Source organism: Carassius gibelio, chromosome B13 (genome assembly GCF_023724105.1).
Source record: "Carassius gibelio isolate Cgi1373 ecotype wild population from Czech Republic chromosome B13, carGib1.2-hapl.c, whole genome shotgun sequence".
Taxonomy (NCBI): domain Eukaryota; kingdom Metazoa; phylum Chordata; class Actinopteri; order Cypriniformes; family Cyprinidae; genus Carassius; species Carassius gibelio.
Window position 1 is genome coordinate 27994195 of NC_068408.1, and position 14370 is coordinate 28008564.

Genomic DNA, 14370 nt, shown 5'->3' on the forward strand with positions numbered 1-14370 from the left:
TTCGTGATTTAATTCGCGGACGGGAAGTCGCTGGACTCGAGCTAGGGCTGCGCACACACCTTACAAATCAGACGTTTGCACTAGAAAGCAGTAAAAAGCCTAATATCCGCTTTAATTTGGTCGAATCCTTTGTATTATTTTCAATGTTACTAGACAGCAGCGGCGTCCCCGTGCTGATGATTATAATTGACGTACAGTGTGACGTATCGGCGTTGTTAAAGTGAATCATCTTTACTGTAGGGATGCTGAGCCTGAGGCAGGAGGCCTGAAACATAATTTCTACCCCACGAACTAACATAACCTTTCTCAGTCGTCTTCAGCGCAATGGAGGAGATTCTCCGCAAGCTTCAGAAGGAGGCATCGGGCGGTAAACACAAAGCGATCCGGGACTCCTGCAGCGTCGCGTGCGGTAAGATGCACCTGTGCGCGTACAGTCTGTTAGGAATAATGCAACTGCGGATAAAAGCAAGAAGCACGCGAGTTCAATCTATTTAAACGATGCTTTAATGTCTGAAAACAACAACATCAGTGTACTGTCAAAGCACATGCGTGCCCGCCTTTCACGGATGTTTATTTATAAACCAGAATCCTAATATAACAGCTGTTACAGTAGATATGTGTTTTCCATAAGCTGTCAAACTACATATTCGTTTCCAGAACAGCGCGAAGAGTGAAGTAAAAAACACGACAGTTAAATGAAACTGAGTCCAGTGGGCATTCATGAATTGAGAACTTGTGTAGTGTTTGTTTGTTTGAATATTATAGTGTTGAAATGATTGCCTTTAAACCTCTGTATTTTTCAAATGCATACTGAAATAAAGCATTATGCCAATGTTAATAACATGTTTTGGACATGTACCATGGTAACACCTTGGAATATTATCAAGTATAGCTGTTCATGAATATGGTTGTTATTCAGTATGAAATAAGCATGCTTTTCCATTATTAAGGCATTGTAACGCCACAGTACTTTTAATTGGCTTTCCATAAGGAAGCTTCTGTTTTAATGGTTAATTTCATCTTTTTAATAGTTACTTCATGTGTATTTTCTTGGTGATTAATAGTTTTTTTTTTTTCACCCAAGTTGTTTACTTTCAAGATGATAATGTATAAAATAAAATCAACATGAGCTATATAGTTAGTGCTAGTTGAAGAATAAATTAGTAAAAACAAAAGTGTACTTTTTTAGTGTGTTTGTTATAATCATTAATACAGTATAACTGTAATTAATATAAGTATTGAAAGTTTTTTAGATGTCTCAAAGCTTGTCCTTATTCTGTCTTCTTGTATTGTGTTATTATAATGAATAGTCGTTCAGTGGAAGGGCAAAAGCAGCTCTGATAGTTTAAGATGATGCAGAGCTTCGAGACCTCAGTTGACCTTTCAGTGTTTCTGCGTTGCACATCTCCCAAACTGTCAGTCATGCTGTGCCAGCGCACGAGGGGTCAAACCGACGCTGTGCTGGGAAACTCTGGCTCGTCTTGCAGGATCAATGATAGCTCAGATGACAGTACAGCGAGACCTGATCTCAATAGATTTCTAATGTGATGTTGTTGAGATTTCGGCTTCTTTTTGTTTCAATTTGAATAGGTATGAATGATGGGGCTTCAAAGTACATTTATTCATATTTGAAGGATGTTCGTCTGTTTACATTTGTGTTCTTTCCATTTAGGTGTTGTTTAATATCTGTTTTTTAATTTGGACATATTATTTTCTCTCATTTTTCCTGCTTTTACACAGAGACCCTTCAGGCTCAGAATGGTTCAGTTAAAATGCCCCCATCTAAACTCAGGCAAGTGTTTGACGTTTGTATTGTCAGTGTTTGTATTTTCATGATCTTCATGATCCACACAGACAGGCACATTTATCAAGTTTTGCATAGCATTTGTTATTTTTAAACCTTTCGCTTACACAGTGAAAATGCATTAAAGTAGTAAAATGACTAAATATATTTCTTCCAACAGTATTGTCATGAGTATAACTTTGAAATGGGCTACTATTTTAGGTTCATTTATATTTATTCATATAGCAGATGCTTTAATCTGGATGATCTCTGAATCAAGTGGAGGAAGAGTGACATAAGAAAGTGCTTCAATGCAGTTTGGATCTTTCTTGTTCTGATGTGTTAAGTGTGAACTGTTTTTGTGCAGAGAGAAGTGTTTATTCCCTCTTCAGTTAGCGCTGGAGTCTAAAAACACTAAACTGGCTCAGACCGCCCTCACTGGAATGCAGGTGTGTTTATTACTAATCACTATACAGTTTTTCAGACAGTCATTTCACAGACACAACACTGATTAGGTGCACTCAAGATAAAGCAGCAGCCCATTTGTTTTTGCTTTGCTTTATTCAGTGGTGTTTGCTCAACCAGGCAAAGCGTGCTATGGACATAAATTGACCATATCTTGGCACCAGAATATTTCACGGACCCTTTTGTATTTGGCCATTTCCCACCCTACCAACTGCACAGCAATGCTCTAGCAGCCACACTATGGACATAATTTTATATATATTTTTATATATATTTTATATATATTTTATTTATATATATAAAATTATATATATATAAATATATAATAAAAAAATAAATATATTTGTGTATATATATATATATATATATATATATATATATATATATATATACATATACACACACACAAACACACACACACACACACACATATATATATATATATATATATATATATATATATATATATATATATATATATATATATATATATATATATATATATATATATATATACATATACACACACACAAACACACACACACATAACTTATAAAAAAGGTGAGGAAACATTAATATTTCAGTGGAGAAACCTCACATAAAGAATTTTGTAATTGTCAGTTTACTGTAATTGATAAGACTTGTACAGTAGAATTAGATCATTAGATTTTAGACTGTTTGATCTGTTACAGTTTGCTGTACAGTTACTGTCACTGGATAAAGCAAAGTACCTGACCATAACAGATTTTACTGTAGACTTGTGTTTTTATATGAAACTCTTTATACAGTGAGTTATAAAGCATTGTGGTGGCACGTTTTGCATGCAACTACTCGCATCTTTTCAGAGAATGTAAACATACATTTGAAATATTTACAATTTGGCTTTCAATCATTGCAAGGTGACCAATATTCAATTATTATTATTATTGTTTTAATGTGATGTGATAGTTCACCCCCTGCTCAGTAATCTGCCTGTGTTTTGTCCTGTGGCATTGGCAGAAGATCCTTTGTGAGGACTGCTTTGTTGCTGTAGAAGCCGAGGCTCCAGAGAAGCAGCTGTTGAGTCAGATCCTGGCAGCCATCAGGGTGACGCCCACCCTACACGAAGACCTGCAGGTGGAGGTCATGAAGGTCTGTGTGAGAAGGGGTTCAGTCCGAGTCAAAAACAACGTGCTGCATCTAACAGGCTTAATCAGTTCAGTGTGTGCATCTGTGGTGTAATTGGATGGGTTTGCAGAATCACTGGCACACATGCGTCCCTAGACACACTGTGTTCCTGATCTCATGTTTCTGATTCAGAAGTGTTAAATCATTTTCAGTGGAGGTGCTGCCAAGCAGCTGTTATATTAAATGGCTAATGTTTTGCAGTTTTTTTGTGTTGTAGGTCCTGCTTTGTGTCACCTACTCCTCTACCTTTGAGATCAATGGCCACAACATCTTGAGAATCGCTGAGGTAAGACGTGATTTCTTGACGTTTGACTGACAGAATGAGATGGCCAACAGAAAACTGCTAATCTAGAGTGAATCTGGCAGTCTTCTCATTAAAGCCCTTGTTAAAGGGCATCTATTCTTAAAGACTGCTGTGTTATAATGCTGTGGATTAATGAGGACGATGTATAGTTCTTATTCCAAATTGGAAAAGATTTCAAATGCACATTATGAGCGACTCAAAATCACAGTAACTGTGAGAACACCAGACCAAGAGCGGATTGCATTTAAAGAGAAAAGCGTGTTTGGGTGCTTCACATCTCTGTCACCTGTTCATCCTCATCGTGCGAGAGGTGTGAGCGCATGTGAGTTTACTTGTTGCTTCACTCCACTGTTTGGGATTGTCCTATTATGGGAAATCTTAGATATGCACCATGCTGATTTTTTTCATTACGCAAATTGTATTTGCACAAACAGAAACAGATGCATGCTAAGATCCTACTGTGTCTGTGTATATCGCGTTCCTCCCCCTCCTTTGAGTTTTTAACTCTGTTATCTTGCCGCTGGTTGGCCATAAACAGCTCATAAAAGCACATCGTGATGTGTTAATGGGTCTGGTTGTGCCAGGCGTCTCTTATTCTCACACAGGACGGTTCCAAAGAGCCTCGGGAGCAGGCCATAAACAATAAGGCCAAAGCAAGCCCTGTCTGACAGAGCATGTCCCGTCATACGGCAGACCCATTAAGTATTTACAGTAGATGCTTACAATGTCTAAATGCCGCTGCGCTTCATCACAGAATAACATAGCAAGGAGTTTTCAATTCACAAGACTCTGCTCTTTTGATTTTGTATAAGTGCAGAGGTCCCCAGAGTGGCACACATCTCACTCCATCATGAACACGTGTCTCCTAGCATCCAGCAGTGTGTCATTCGTTGCTATGTTACAGGTAAGAGTGGTCTGCAGATGCCACGTCTCAGATCCTGTTTCCACGAGCAAGCGTGGCAGAGCGGCAGATGCTCTGTGTCACTCATTCTGTTTACTTAATAGAAGATACCATCCACTTTTTTGAGGCCTAACAGAGATGTACTGTAGCAAGTGCAAGATAAACCCATCACAGAGCAGGATTATTATTTTAAAGGGTTAGTTCACCCAAAAATGAAAATTATGTCATTAATAACTCACCCTTATGCTGTTCCAAACATGTAAGACCTCCTTTTATCCTCGGAACACAGTTTAAGATATTTTAGGTTTAGTCTGAGAGCTCTCAGTCCCTCCATTGAAGCTGTGTGTACGGTATACTGTCCATGTCCAGAAAGGTAAGAAAAACATCATCAAAGTAGTCCATGTGACATCAGAGGGTCCGTTGGAATTTTTTTGAAGCATCGAAAATACATTTTGGTCCAAAAATAGCAAAAACGATAACTTTATTCAGCATTGTCTTCTCTTCCGTGTCTGTGTGAGAGAGAGTTCAAATCAAAGCAGTCTGGATCTCCGGTTCGCGAACGAATCATTCAGTTCACCAAATCGAACTGAATCGTTTTAAACGATTCGCATCTGTAATACGCATTAATCCACAATTGACTTAAGCTGTTACCTTTTTTAATGTGGCTGACACTCCCTCTGAGTTTAAACAAACCAATATCCTGTGCTCTCTTGACCTTCAATCCCACGACTGAGGAGCCTTTGAGCACAGCACTGAACCCCCAACTGCTCCCCGAGTGCTGCAACATAAATGTCTGCCCACTGCTCCGAGTGTGTTCACGGTGTGTGTGTGTGTGTGTGTGTTCACTGCTGCGTGTGTGTTCACTGCTGCGTGTGTGTTCACTGCTGCGTGTGTGTTCACTGCTGCGTGTGTATTCACTGCTGCGTGTGTGTTCACTGCTGTGTGTGTGCACTTTGGATGGGTTAAATGCAGAGCATGATTTCTGAGTATGGGTCACCATACTTGGCTTTATACCTGCAGTGCCCTTGTTTCTGCAAGCTCTTCTACACTCTTAACAAGAGTTGGCACCAGTGGTTCCACAAAGAACCTAAACCATCCATAGAACCTTTTCATTCCGCAAGAGATTCTTTACAGTGAAAAAAAAAAAGTTTCTTTAGATTATTCAATTATTCTTCACAACAAGAAAAAAAAAATATTTTAAGAACTGTTCACCAAAAAGTTCTTTGGGGAAGCAATTTTATTTTTTATTTATTGTATTTTATTTTTAAGATGGTGACAGTGACTCATTTGACCGTTCTTCAGCATTATGGCTAGTGTAGTTTTTCACTGGGATTTTTGCCGGGAGTTTCTCTGTAGAGACATTGATTGGGATTTATATACTGCTGTTCAAAAGTTTGGGATCAGTAAGATTTTTTATGTTTTTAAAGAAGTTTCTTATGCTCATCAGGACAGTATCTATTTGATAAAAAAAAAAGAAGAAAACCTGTAAGTTTGTGAAATATTTTTGCAATTTAAAATAAATTTTTCTATTTTCACATACTTAAACATATAATTTATTTTTTATTTTTCAGCATCATTACTCCAGTCTTCAGTTTAATATTTTTAGGATCTGTAATACTTTTTTCAGGATTCTTTGATTAAAAAAAAAGTAAAAAATAACAACAACAACAAAAACAAAAACAGTGTTTATTCAAAATAGGAATTTAGTTACAATAAACACTAATATTCAAATGTTTATATTTACATTTATTCATTTAACGGATGCTTTTATTCCAATCAACTTAAAAATCAGAACAATGGAAGCAATCAAAATCAACATAAAAGCAACAGTTTTTATTTTATTTTTATTTTATTTATTTATTTATTTTATAAATTAATACTTTTATTCAACAGTTAATTAAATTAATAAAAAGTGATAATAAAGACTTATATCGTTAGAAAGTAATTATATTTTGACAAAATGCTGTTCCTTTTAAATGTTTATTTATCAAAGAAAAAGTATCATCAAAAATATTAAGCAGCAGATATAACATTGATAATAAATCAGCATATTAGACATTAAAAGTCTTACTGATCCCAAACTTTTGGAAGGCAGTGTACTTTTAGGTAACCCTAATGTTGTGTCTATTGCAGCATTTTAAGAATTTCTCAAATTTCAATTCGCTGTGCCCTTGTTTTTATGTCAAATATTTGCCTGCAGTTACAGCTGTTTAGGTCAATTTCTATTAGCAATTTCAGGGAAAAAAATGCTTATGCATTCTGTAGAAATGACTGGATCATGTCTGACAAAGACTGCTTGTAAACAGCTATTATTAAGTCATTCCATGGATGCCCAATTGCTGGTTGGTCTTTTTTGGGTATAAACCATTTTATTTGCAAGGCCGTCTGTGCATTTCATTTGGTGACACAGTTTTTTAATAAAAGATTTCTTGCTTTTTGTGTGTGTGTGTGTGTGTGTGTGTGTGAGACAGATTTATGAAGTGCATTTTATTTTTGTCACCAAGTTGTGTAATTTCTGTGGTGCTAGTATCTCCAAACAGAATTGCAAAAATAACTTTGGTTGTGTCAGAAGTTGACTTATCAGTCCACTCAAGCTTTCATGTGCATTCATATTTAATAAAATATGATTGTTCTGACAGGATCCGAAGGCAGAGAAGATCGTCTCAGCACATTAACTTTACTATCAGATGAGTTTGCATAGTCTTACCAGTTCAAAAGTGATAAAGAAATGCTAGTGTTCTGGTTTAAGTTGTCTCCCTTTTGGCATTTAAAATATCTACAATGATCTTGAAGTTTTTTTTTGTTGAAGCAAAACAAAGGCAGTTTGTTGTGGTGGATTTGAGCATTTGTTGCATCTTTGTGTGTTTCCAGGTGTGTATTGAGACGTACACATCGAGTTGTCATCAGCGCAGTATCAACACAGCGGTCAGGGCCACCCTCAGTCAGATTCTTGGAGACCTCACGCTACAGCTACGCCATAGACAAGAAAACACAGTGAGAAAATCACAGAGCTTCATCAAACATAAGCATGTCTATAATCTCTTATTGCATAGTTCTCTCAAATATGCTTTTGTGATTGGTTAAGGGTGCAATTTTTTTCTGCAAAAGTTTCCCTTGTGACTTTTTATTTTTATTTTTAGACTTCTCATACATTTCTAGGGTGTTAAGAATGAAGTGATGTTATCAAAATGTCTGGTTGGGTTTTTTACAGGGTGTTGATGGTGAGGAACGTTGCATACCTGTCCACCAGCGAAGAGGTACACCGAATCGATAAGACTTGGAAATGTGTTTACGGTTGCCAGCCAGAGACAGGGCTTTCAGCATGACTTATTCATCAATCGTTCTGATTGGATCATTTTCATAGCTCAACTAGTACATTACTGATGATAGCAGCTGTCACTGATTCTGGATCTGTTCTTAAATCCTCATACTAGGTATCTTTCTTGTTCCCAACCTTTTCCTTTTCATTGTAAGTAATGTATATCTTCATGTTTTCAGACCTGTCTCCCACTACCGATGCACTGTATGAAGATGTTGTTATGGTGCTCACGGTTTTCTGTGACAAAATGGAGTCTGTCTCCAAGTAAGCTTTGCATATCTTCAACTTGTTTTGGGGTTATTATTATTAGTAGCATTATAAGTGGTGTTTGCTCGCATTACTGAAAATATATAAAGAACATATTTTTAATGGTCATTAATTTTGTTCCTCATAATTTAACCTACTTAGTATGTTATTATTCCAGACATGTATTTGGTGTCATGTGTTTCTTTAGTGAAAACCAGCTGCTGCAGCTGTTGTACCTGGAGTGTATTCTGTCCATGCTGAGTAGCTGTCCTCCCACAATGCACCTGCGTCGTAATTTCACTGACCTCATCTGGTGAGACGTGTCTTTGTTCTCTATGCACATTTAAATCAAGGGCTCTGCACTTTATGTCGTTAAAAGTAGCTCAACTTATGAACAAGTACTGTTGCTTTTCATTTTTAGTTTTCAATTAATTGCATTAAATTAACATTAAATTGACTTCAAAACCATAGGTTTTACTACAGTATGTGATCGCAAGTGTAAATAAATGATGACTTAAAGGGATAGTTCACCCAGAAATATACATTCTGTCATTAATTTTTCACCCTCATGTCCTTCCAAACCCGTAAAACCTTTTGATTATTTTTGGAACACAAATTAAGATATTTTTGATGAAATCCGTAAGCTTTCTGACCCTCTATAGACAGCAAGGGAAGTACCTTTATCACGGCACAGAAACATAGTAAGGGCATTGTTAAAATAGCCCACGTGACATCAAGGGTTAAACTGTAAATTTACGAATCTACAAGAATAATTTTTGTGCACAAAGAAAACAAAAATAACTTTATTCAACAATTTATTCTCTCCTGGGACAGTCCCCCGCCATTATCTAGTTTACCATGACACATGCGCATGATTTCCTCTGCTTGTAAATAAGACGCAGCACATGCGTTTTCTACGTTAGCAGCACCAAAGACATGCGTCGTGGTACTCTCAATGTCCCATGGACTATTTTAACGATGTCCTTATGGAACAACATCAGGGTGAATAATTAATGACAGAATTTTTATTTGGGGTGAACTAACCCTTTAAAGCTGCGGTAGGGAACTTTTGACGCTCTAGTGGTTAATAAACAGAACTGCTTGTGTCTTGCTGAAGAACATCGTAGCCGGAACTACTTCTCTCTGTTTATGTCTTTGAAGAATCACAAAGGTACTGGGTTACTCTGCCGTGGTACCCCCGAAGCAATCTAAAATAGTCAGAATATAAACACTTATTATAGGTGTACCCTAGTGATTCAGGACAGGCTAAAAACACGGTTTGGAAAATGGATTCATGGTGTACTCGCTTATTATATACATTTTTCTACATTTTGAACACAAACAAAGTTACGGACCGCAGCTCTGATTGGTTATTTTTTAACGGGAGCGATGGAGTTTCTGCAAATGGCAATAGGACACTGGGAGGAGCCAGAGGAGCTCGATTTTTTCACAGATTATCTGTCTCATATTCTACTGTCAGGACATAATAACAGGTTTAATAAATATGTAAAAATATATATATTTACAAAAGTTACCTACTGCAGCTTTAATGTGTATGCAAATTGATCATAAACCATAAACAACAATTACATGCAAATATACAGTATATATGTAAACATTGTTCATTAGCTAAAACGTTATGAACTTAAATTATCCTCCACCATACTTTCCCTTGATATTTAAGTATTTCCAAAAAAGAAGTATTACCATTGTACAATAAATACATCTATTTCTTTAAAGCACATAGTCTCAATCTCTGTTACTCTGGTCTTACATCAGTGTGGTGTACTGTCTACACACAGGAAGCAGTTGTGTCCAGCTCTGGTGGTGATTATGGGAAACCCAGCGAGTGATAAAACCATCACCTCTGCCCATGGTGGCCAATCCCAGGACTCAGACGCAGCACCGGGGTCAGCGGTCTTGGATCAAGGCCGGGGTTCTGGCTGCTCATCAAGTGCTCCTGTCATGATTGGGCCAGTCGTTCGCACCATCTGTTACGTGGCAGCAGAGTTAGTCCGTCTGGTGGGCTGTGTCGAGTCCATGAAGCCAGTTTTGCAGTCCCTGTACCACCGTGTTCTGCTCTACCCTCCGCCCCAGCACAGAGTGGAGGCAATCAAGATCATGAAAGAGGTGATCTCTTCACACTTACTGTAGTATACACACCATTAAGTGTAACATCCATGACAATGATCTAAATAGTTAAACTCTTGAGACTTTTTTTATTAGTATTATGTGGTGAAATATACTCTATGCATATGCATTATTTCAAAATGCTTCTGTCTATGCATACTCAATTTCATGTGCTGCTGCACTTCAGTAAATTCTTATTTTATGCCACATGAGAAAATAAAAACTTTACCACCCCCTTAAGTACTCCGGTGTTCCTGTACTAATAAACATGCAGTTATTCCCTTCGCCCCGCTGCAGATTCTAGGAAGTCCGCAGCGCTTGTTCGACCTGGCCGGCCCATGTGTCATTGAGCCTGAAACAAGAAAGCGGTCTTTCTCAAAAAGGAAGTCACATCTTGATCTTCTCAAACTGTAAGATATTTCATTTTCAATTTTCCTTGATCTTTCGGCATATAAGAGGTCTTTGTACCATTAAAACATCCTGCAAGTTTCATAGCTTTAAAGGGCAAGTTCACCCAAAATTGAGAATTAGCCCATAAATTACTCACCCTCAAGTCATGCTAGGTGTATATAACTTTCTTCATTCAGACGATTCCAGTCGGAGTTATTTTAAAAATTGTCTTTGATCTTTCAAGCTGTTTCATGGCACTCAGCGGGTGTTGCAGTGCATCAGTCCAAAAGAAGTTAAATAAAAATCTTCTAAAGTGAATCAATGTGTTTTTTGTAAGAAGAATATCTAAATATCACTTTAATGTAGCTTACACTCACAGTTGTACACCGAAGCAGGTCAGCTCAGAAGCAGCTCAGAAGTGACGTACGTGGAAGTGCAGGGCAAAGATCAAAACAAAACCACAGTCACTAAGAAGAATGTCGAATTTCGATATAAGCCAAGAGGAGTCTGGTTTTCCTTAGTTAAAGTAAGGAAAGTTTGCCTCCTTTGTTCCTGTTAAAGTGCCTCTATTACGGGTTATGAACGGTTCATATTTTGGTTTTGTGAGTCTCAACAACAGGTTGACATGAATGCAAGATCAAAAAACACTTTCATTGTCTTATAATATACATTTATTTTTACCTTACTTGCTCAACGAATCCAAAACGATTCGCTCCTATGATTAATTTTTCCAAACCCCTCCACTTTCATTCAGACCGATGTGAGAAGGCTAACAAGTGGGCGGGCATTATGCTAATGTTTCATGTTAACGTCATCATGAAACTGCTTGGGATTCATTAAAAAAAATGTCTTGTTTCAATGATTCAGAGTCGACTCTTTCTTTCGAGAGACAATTAATTTTATACACTGTGCACTTTCAGATTTAAAACTTTGCAGGATGTTTTCATTCACTTTAAAGAGCTGTGTTACACCCTGCACAAAAGGTAGTTTTCAAAAATCCATAATGGGGGCACTTCAACTAATTTTGGTCTTCACGAGACTCACTGGCGTAAGCCAAAAAATGTCTTGTTAGGATCTGAGATGAAAGGACATTTCCTCTTGACACGTTCTGTTTAGTTTAAACAGTTCGTTAGCATCTTTGTACAGATGTCAGAGGAATCCCAGTGTAAGTAACAAGTGGATAGTTGATCTTTTAAATGGCATCCCGGATCCTGTCTGAGGATTGTTCAAAGCATTTTGTTTTGTAAATGAGGCATAGACATGGAGATTTCACAAAAAAAAAAAAAAAACTTACTACATGAAGCAGTACTACATCTGACTGCAACTGCATCACAAACCGTATGATTTCATAATGCTTTGTATTTATTATTTTTTTTATTTTTTTTGTCAAAACACACATTCAATAGCGAGGGGGGCATTGATATTGTTTCCTGTGCATTGATATTGTTTCCTGTGCATTGATATTGTTTCCATTCATAACAGTTACAATTACTGACAAGCCCTACCCTTAAAACAGGTCGTTTTAGAGAAAGGCTCGGAATGAGGTTTGGAAGTAATCATTTTTACTTAAACGCACCTTTCTGAAAAATCCAGACAAATGTTTATTGGCCTATGACCGTTACAGTGTGAATTAGCCTCAAAAGGATGTCTTTGGGCGCCGTTTCTTAATACGCAAGTTTTTCCAGTAAATGTCAGCATCTTTCCTTTTTTCTCAGGGTAATGGATGGTATAACAGAAGCGTGCATGAAGGGCGGGATTGAGGCCTGCTACTCTTCTGTCTCCTGTGCTTGTGCCCTATTGGGTGCATTAGATGAGCTCAGCCATGGGCGTGGCCTACAGCAAGACCAGTCCCGCATGTTGCTGCGGCGATTGGATGAGCTGAAGGAAGGGGTGGAGTCTATGCGAGAGTCTGTGGAAGTCAATGAAGCTGACTTCCGCTGGCAGCGGCGTGTGCTTTCTTCTGAGAATGCCGCCTGGGAGAGCATCACTGAACGCAGCCCTGACATCAGCATCAGCGTCACCACAGACACAGGCCAGACCACACTGGAGGGGGACCTGGGTCAGACCACTCTGGAAGGGGAAATGGGCCAGACCACTCCAGAGGACTGCGGGGGGGAACCGCGACTACCTTCACCTCCTACCTGTGGAGCCACGGCGAGAGCTCGTCCAGATATACCAGAATGTGTTCAGGCCAGCGGTGTCCCAGAAGCCCCGTCCAGTACCGCCCCTCCTGATGTAGTGCAGCGCAGCCATGGCCTGGCTTACCCTGACATCACCAACTTTCTGTCTGTGGAGTCTCGGACACGCTCGCACGGCTCACGCTACAGCGAGAGCAACTTCAGTGCAGACGAGCAGGAGCTGTCACGAACAGAGTTCGATTCATGCGACCAGTACTCTATGGCCGCAGAAAAAGACTCGGGACGCTCTGACGTGTCCGACATGGGCTCTGATAACTGCTCTCTCGCTGACGAGGAGCAAACGCCACGGGACTGTCCCGGACACCGTACTCTACGGACGGCTGCTCTGTCCCTAAAACTGCTGAAGAACCAGGAAGCAGACCAACAGAGCGCCCGGCTCTTTGTGACGTCTCTAGCTGCGCTGCTGCCACGGCTGCTGGGACTGCACAGCACCACGGATGTAGACGTGTCCCTGCAGAGCTTCTCATCCACCTTCTGTTCGGGACTGCAAGCAGGTAACAGGACAGGAGTGTTGCAGATGACAGTCTGCTTTAGGGATACACCGGTATCAAATTTTGATGTTGTGATTAATTGCTAATGCTTTAATCACGGTATTATCACGATAAATTTAGTAAAAAAAAATACATTAAATGCAGTAACATTCACAATGAGCTGCACATTTGCTTCAGAAGTTATTAATCTTTGTAAAACAAAAATCATAGTTCATGTTACCTCAACACAGTTGCAACTTTAATTTTTAACAATGTGCTATTAAATATTGGAATCACCTTAAGATTAATGAATGTATAGAAGTATTTTTAATTGGCAGTTTATGTTAAATAAATGAACCACTGAAGCCCTAATGTAAAATGTGACCAAACAATAATCAAAACCGTTTCAAACAGTCATAATTCAAATAAACATTAATGTTCATCAATAGCTGATGCAGTGTTTAAACACTTCTTAAACCTGACATGATTTTTGTAAATCCAGTGGTGGAGTGCTGTGTAGCCCCCTGACTGAAGACAGATCTCTGTGTCAATGTCCAAAAAACAAGAAGACTTTCTGAGTGTATAAAGCCGCAGGCTATTTAAGAAAGGAAAATTTAAAAGATGAAGGTAGAATCAATAAAATATGAATGAATTATTGCTGTTGTGTAAATTTGTAATCATGTAATCCATAAACAAGTAATATGTAATTTAAGTACTTGGAATCTGATTAGTAATCCAGATTACTCGTAATCAGTTACTACCCAGCTCCGTCTGCAGAGTTTAGCTCTAGTCCCAGTTAAACATACCTGGTCCAGCTAGTCAAGACCTTCAGGCTAGACTAGACACTTTTAGGTGTGTTGGAGCTAATCTCTACAAAACATTGTCACTCCAAGAGTGGGTTTGGACACCCTGTTATACAGTAGGCTATAAAGGAATTTATTTACAGGAAATGAGACATGCACACATTTGTTGAAACTTTTTTTTAACGATCCTCACT

The 14370-nt window shown here is 38.4% G+C and overlaps 1 protein-coding gene across 1 annotated transcript in view; it reads left to right on the forward strand.

The window, feature by feature from the left end:
• The window catches only part of arfgef3 (ARFGEF family member 3), a 56545-nt gene continuing 42175 nt past the window's right edge, over positions 1-14370 (forward strand). Inside the window, exons 1-12 of the mRNA XM_052572768.1 lie at positions 1-409; positions 1741-1796; positions 2155-2232; positions 3248-3379; positions 3633-3701; positions 7492-7614; positions 7832-7877; positions 8119-8203; positions 8394-8498; positions 9988-10315; positions 10613-10725; positions 12421-13397. Coding sequence (XP_052428728.1) covers positions 325-409; positions 1741-1796; positions 2155-2232; positions 3248-3379; positions 3633-3701; positions 7492-7614; positions 7832-7877; positions 8119-8203; positions 8394-8498; positions 9988-10315; positions 10613-10725; positions 12421-13397 — 2197 coding nt within the window. The 5' untranslated portion in view covers positions 1-324. The remainder of the gene's footprint in view (positions 410-1740; positions 1797-2154; positions 2233-3247; positions 3380-3632; positions 3702-7491; positions 7615-7831; positions 7878-8118; positions 8204-8393; positions 8499-9987; positions 10316-10612; positions 10726-12420; positions 13398-14370) is intronic.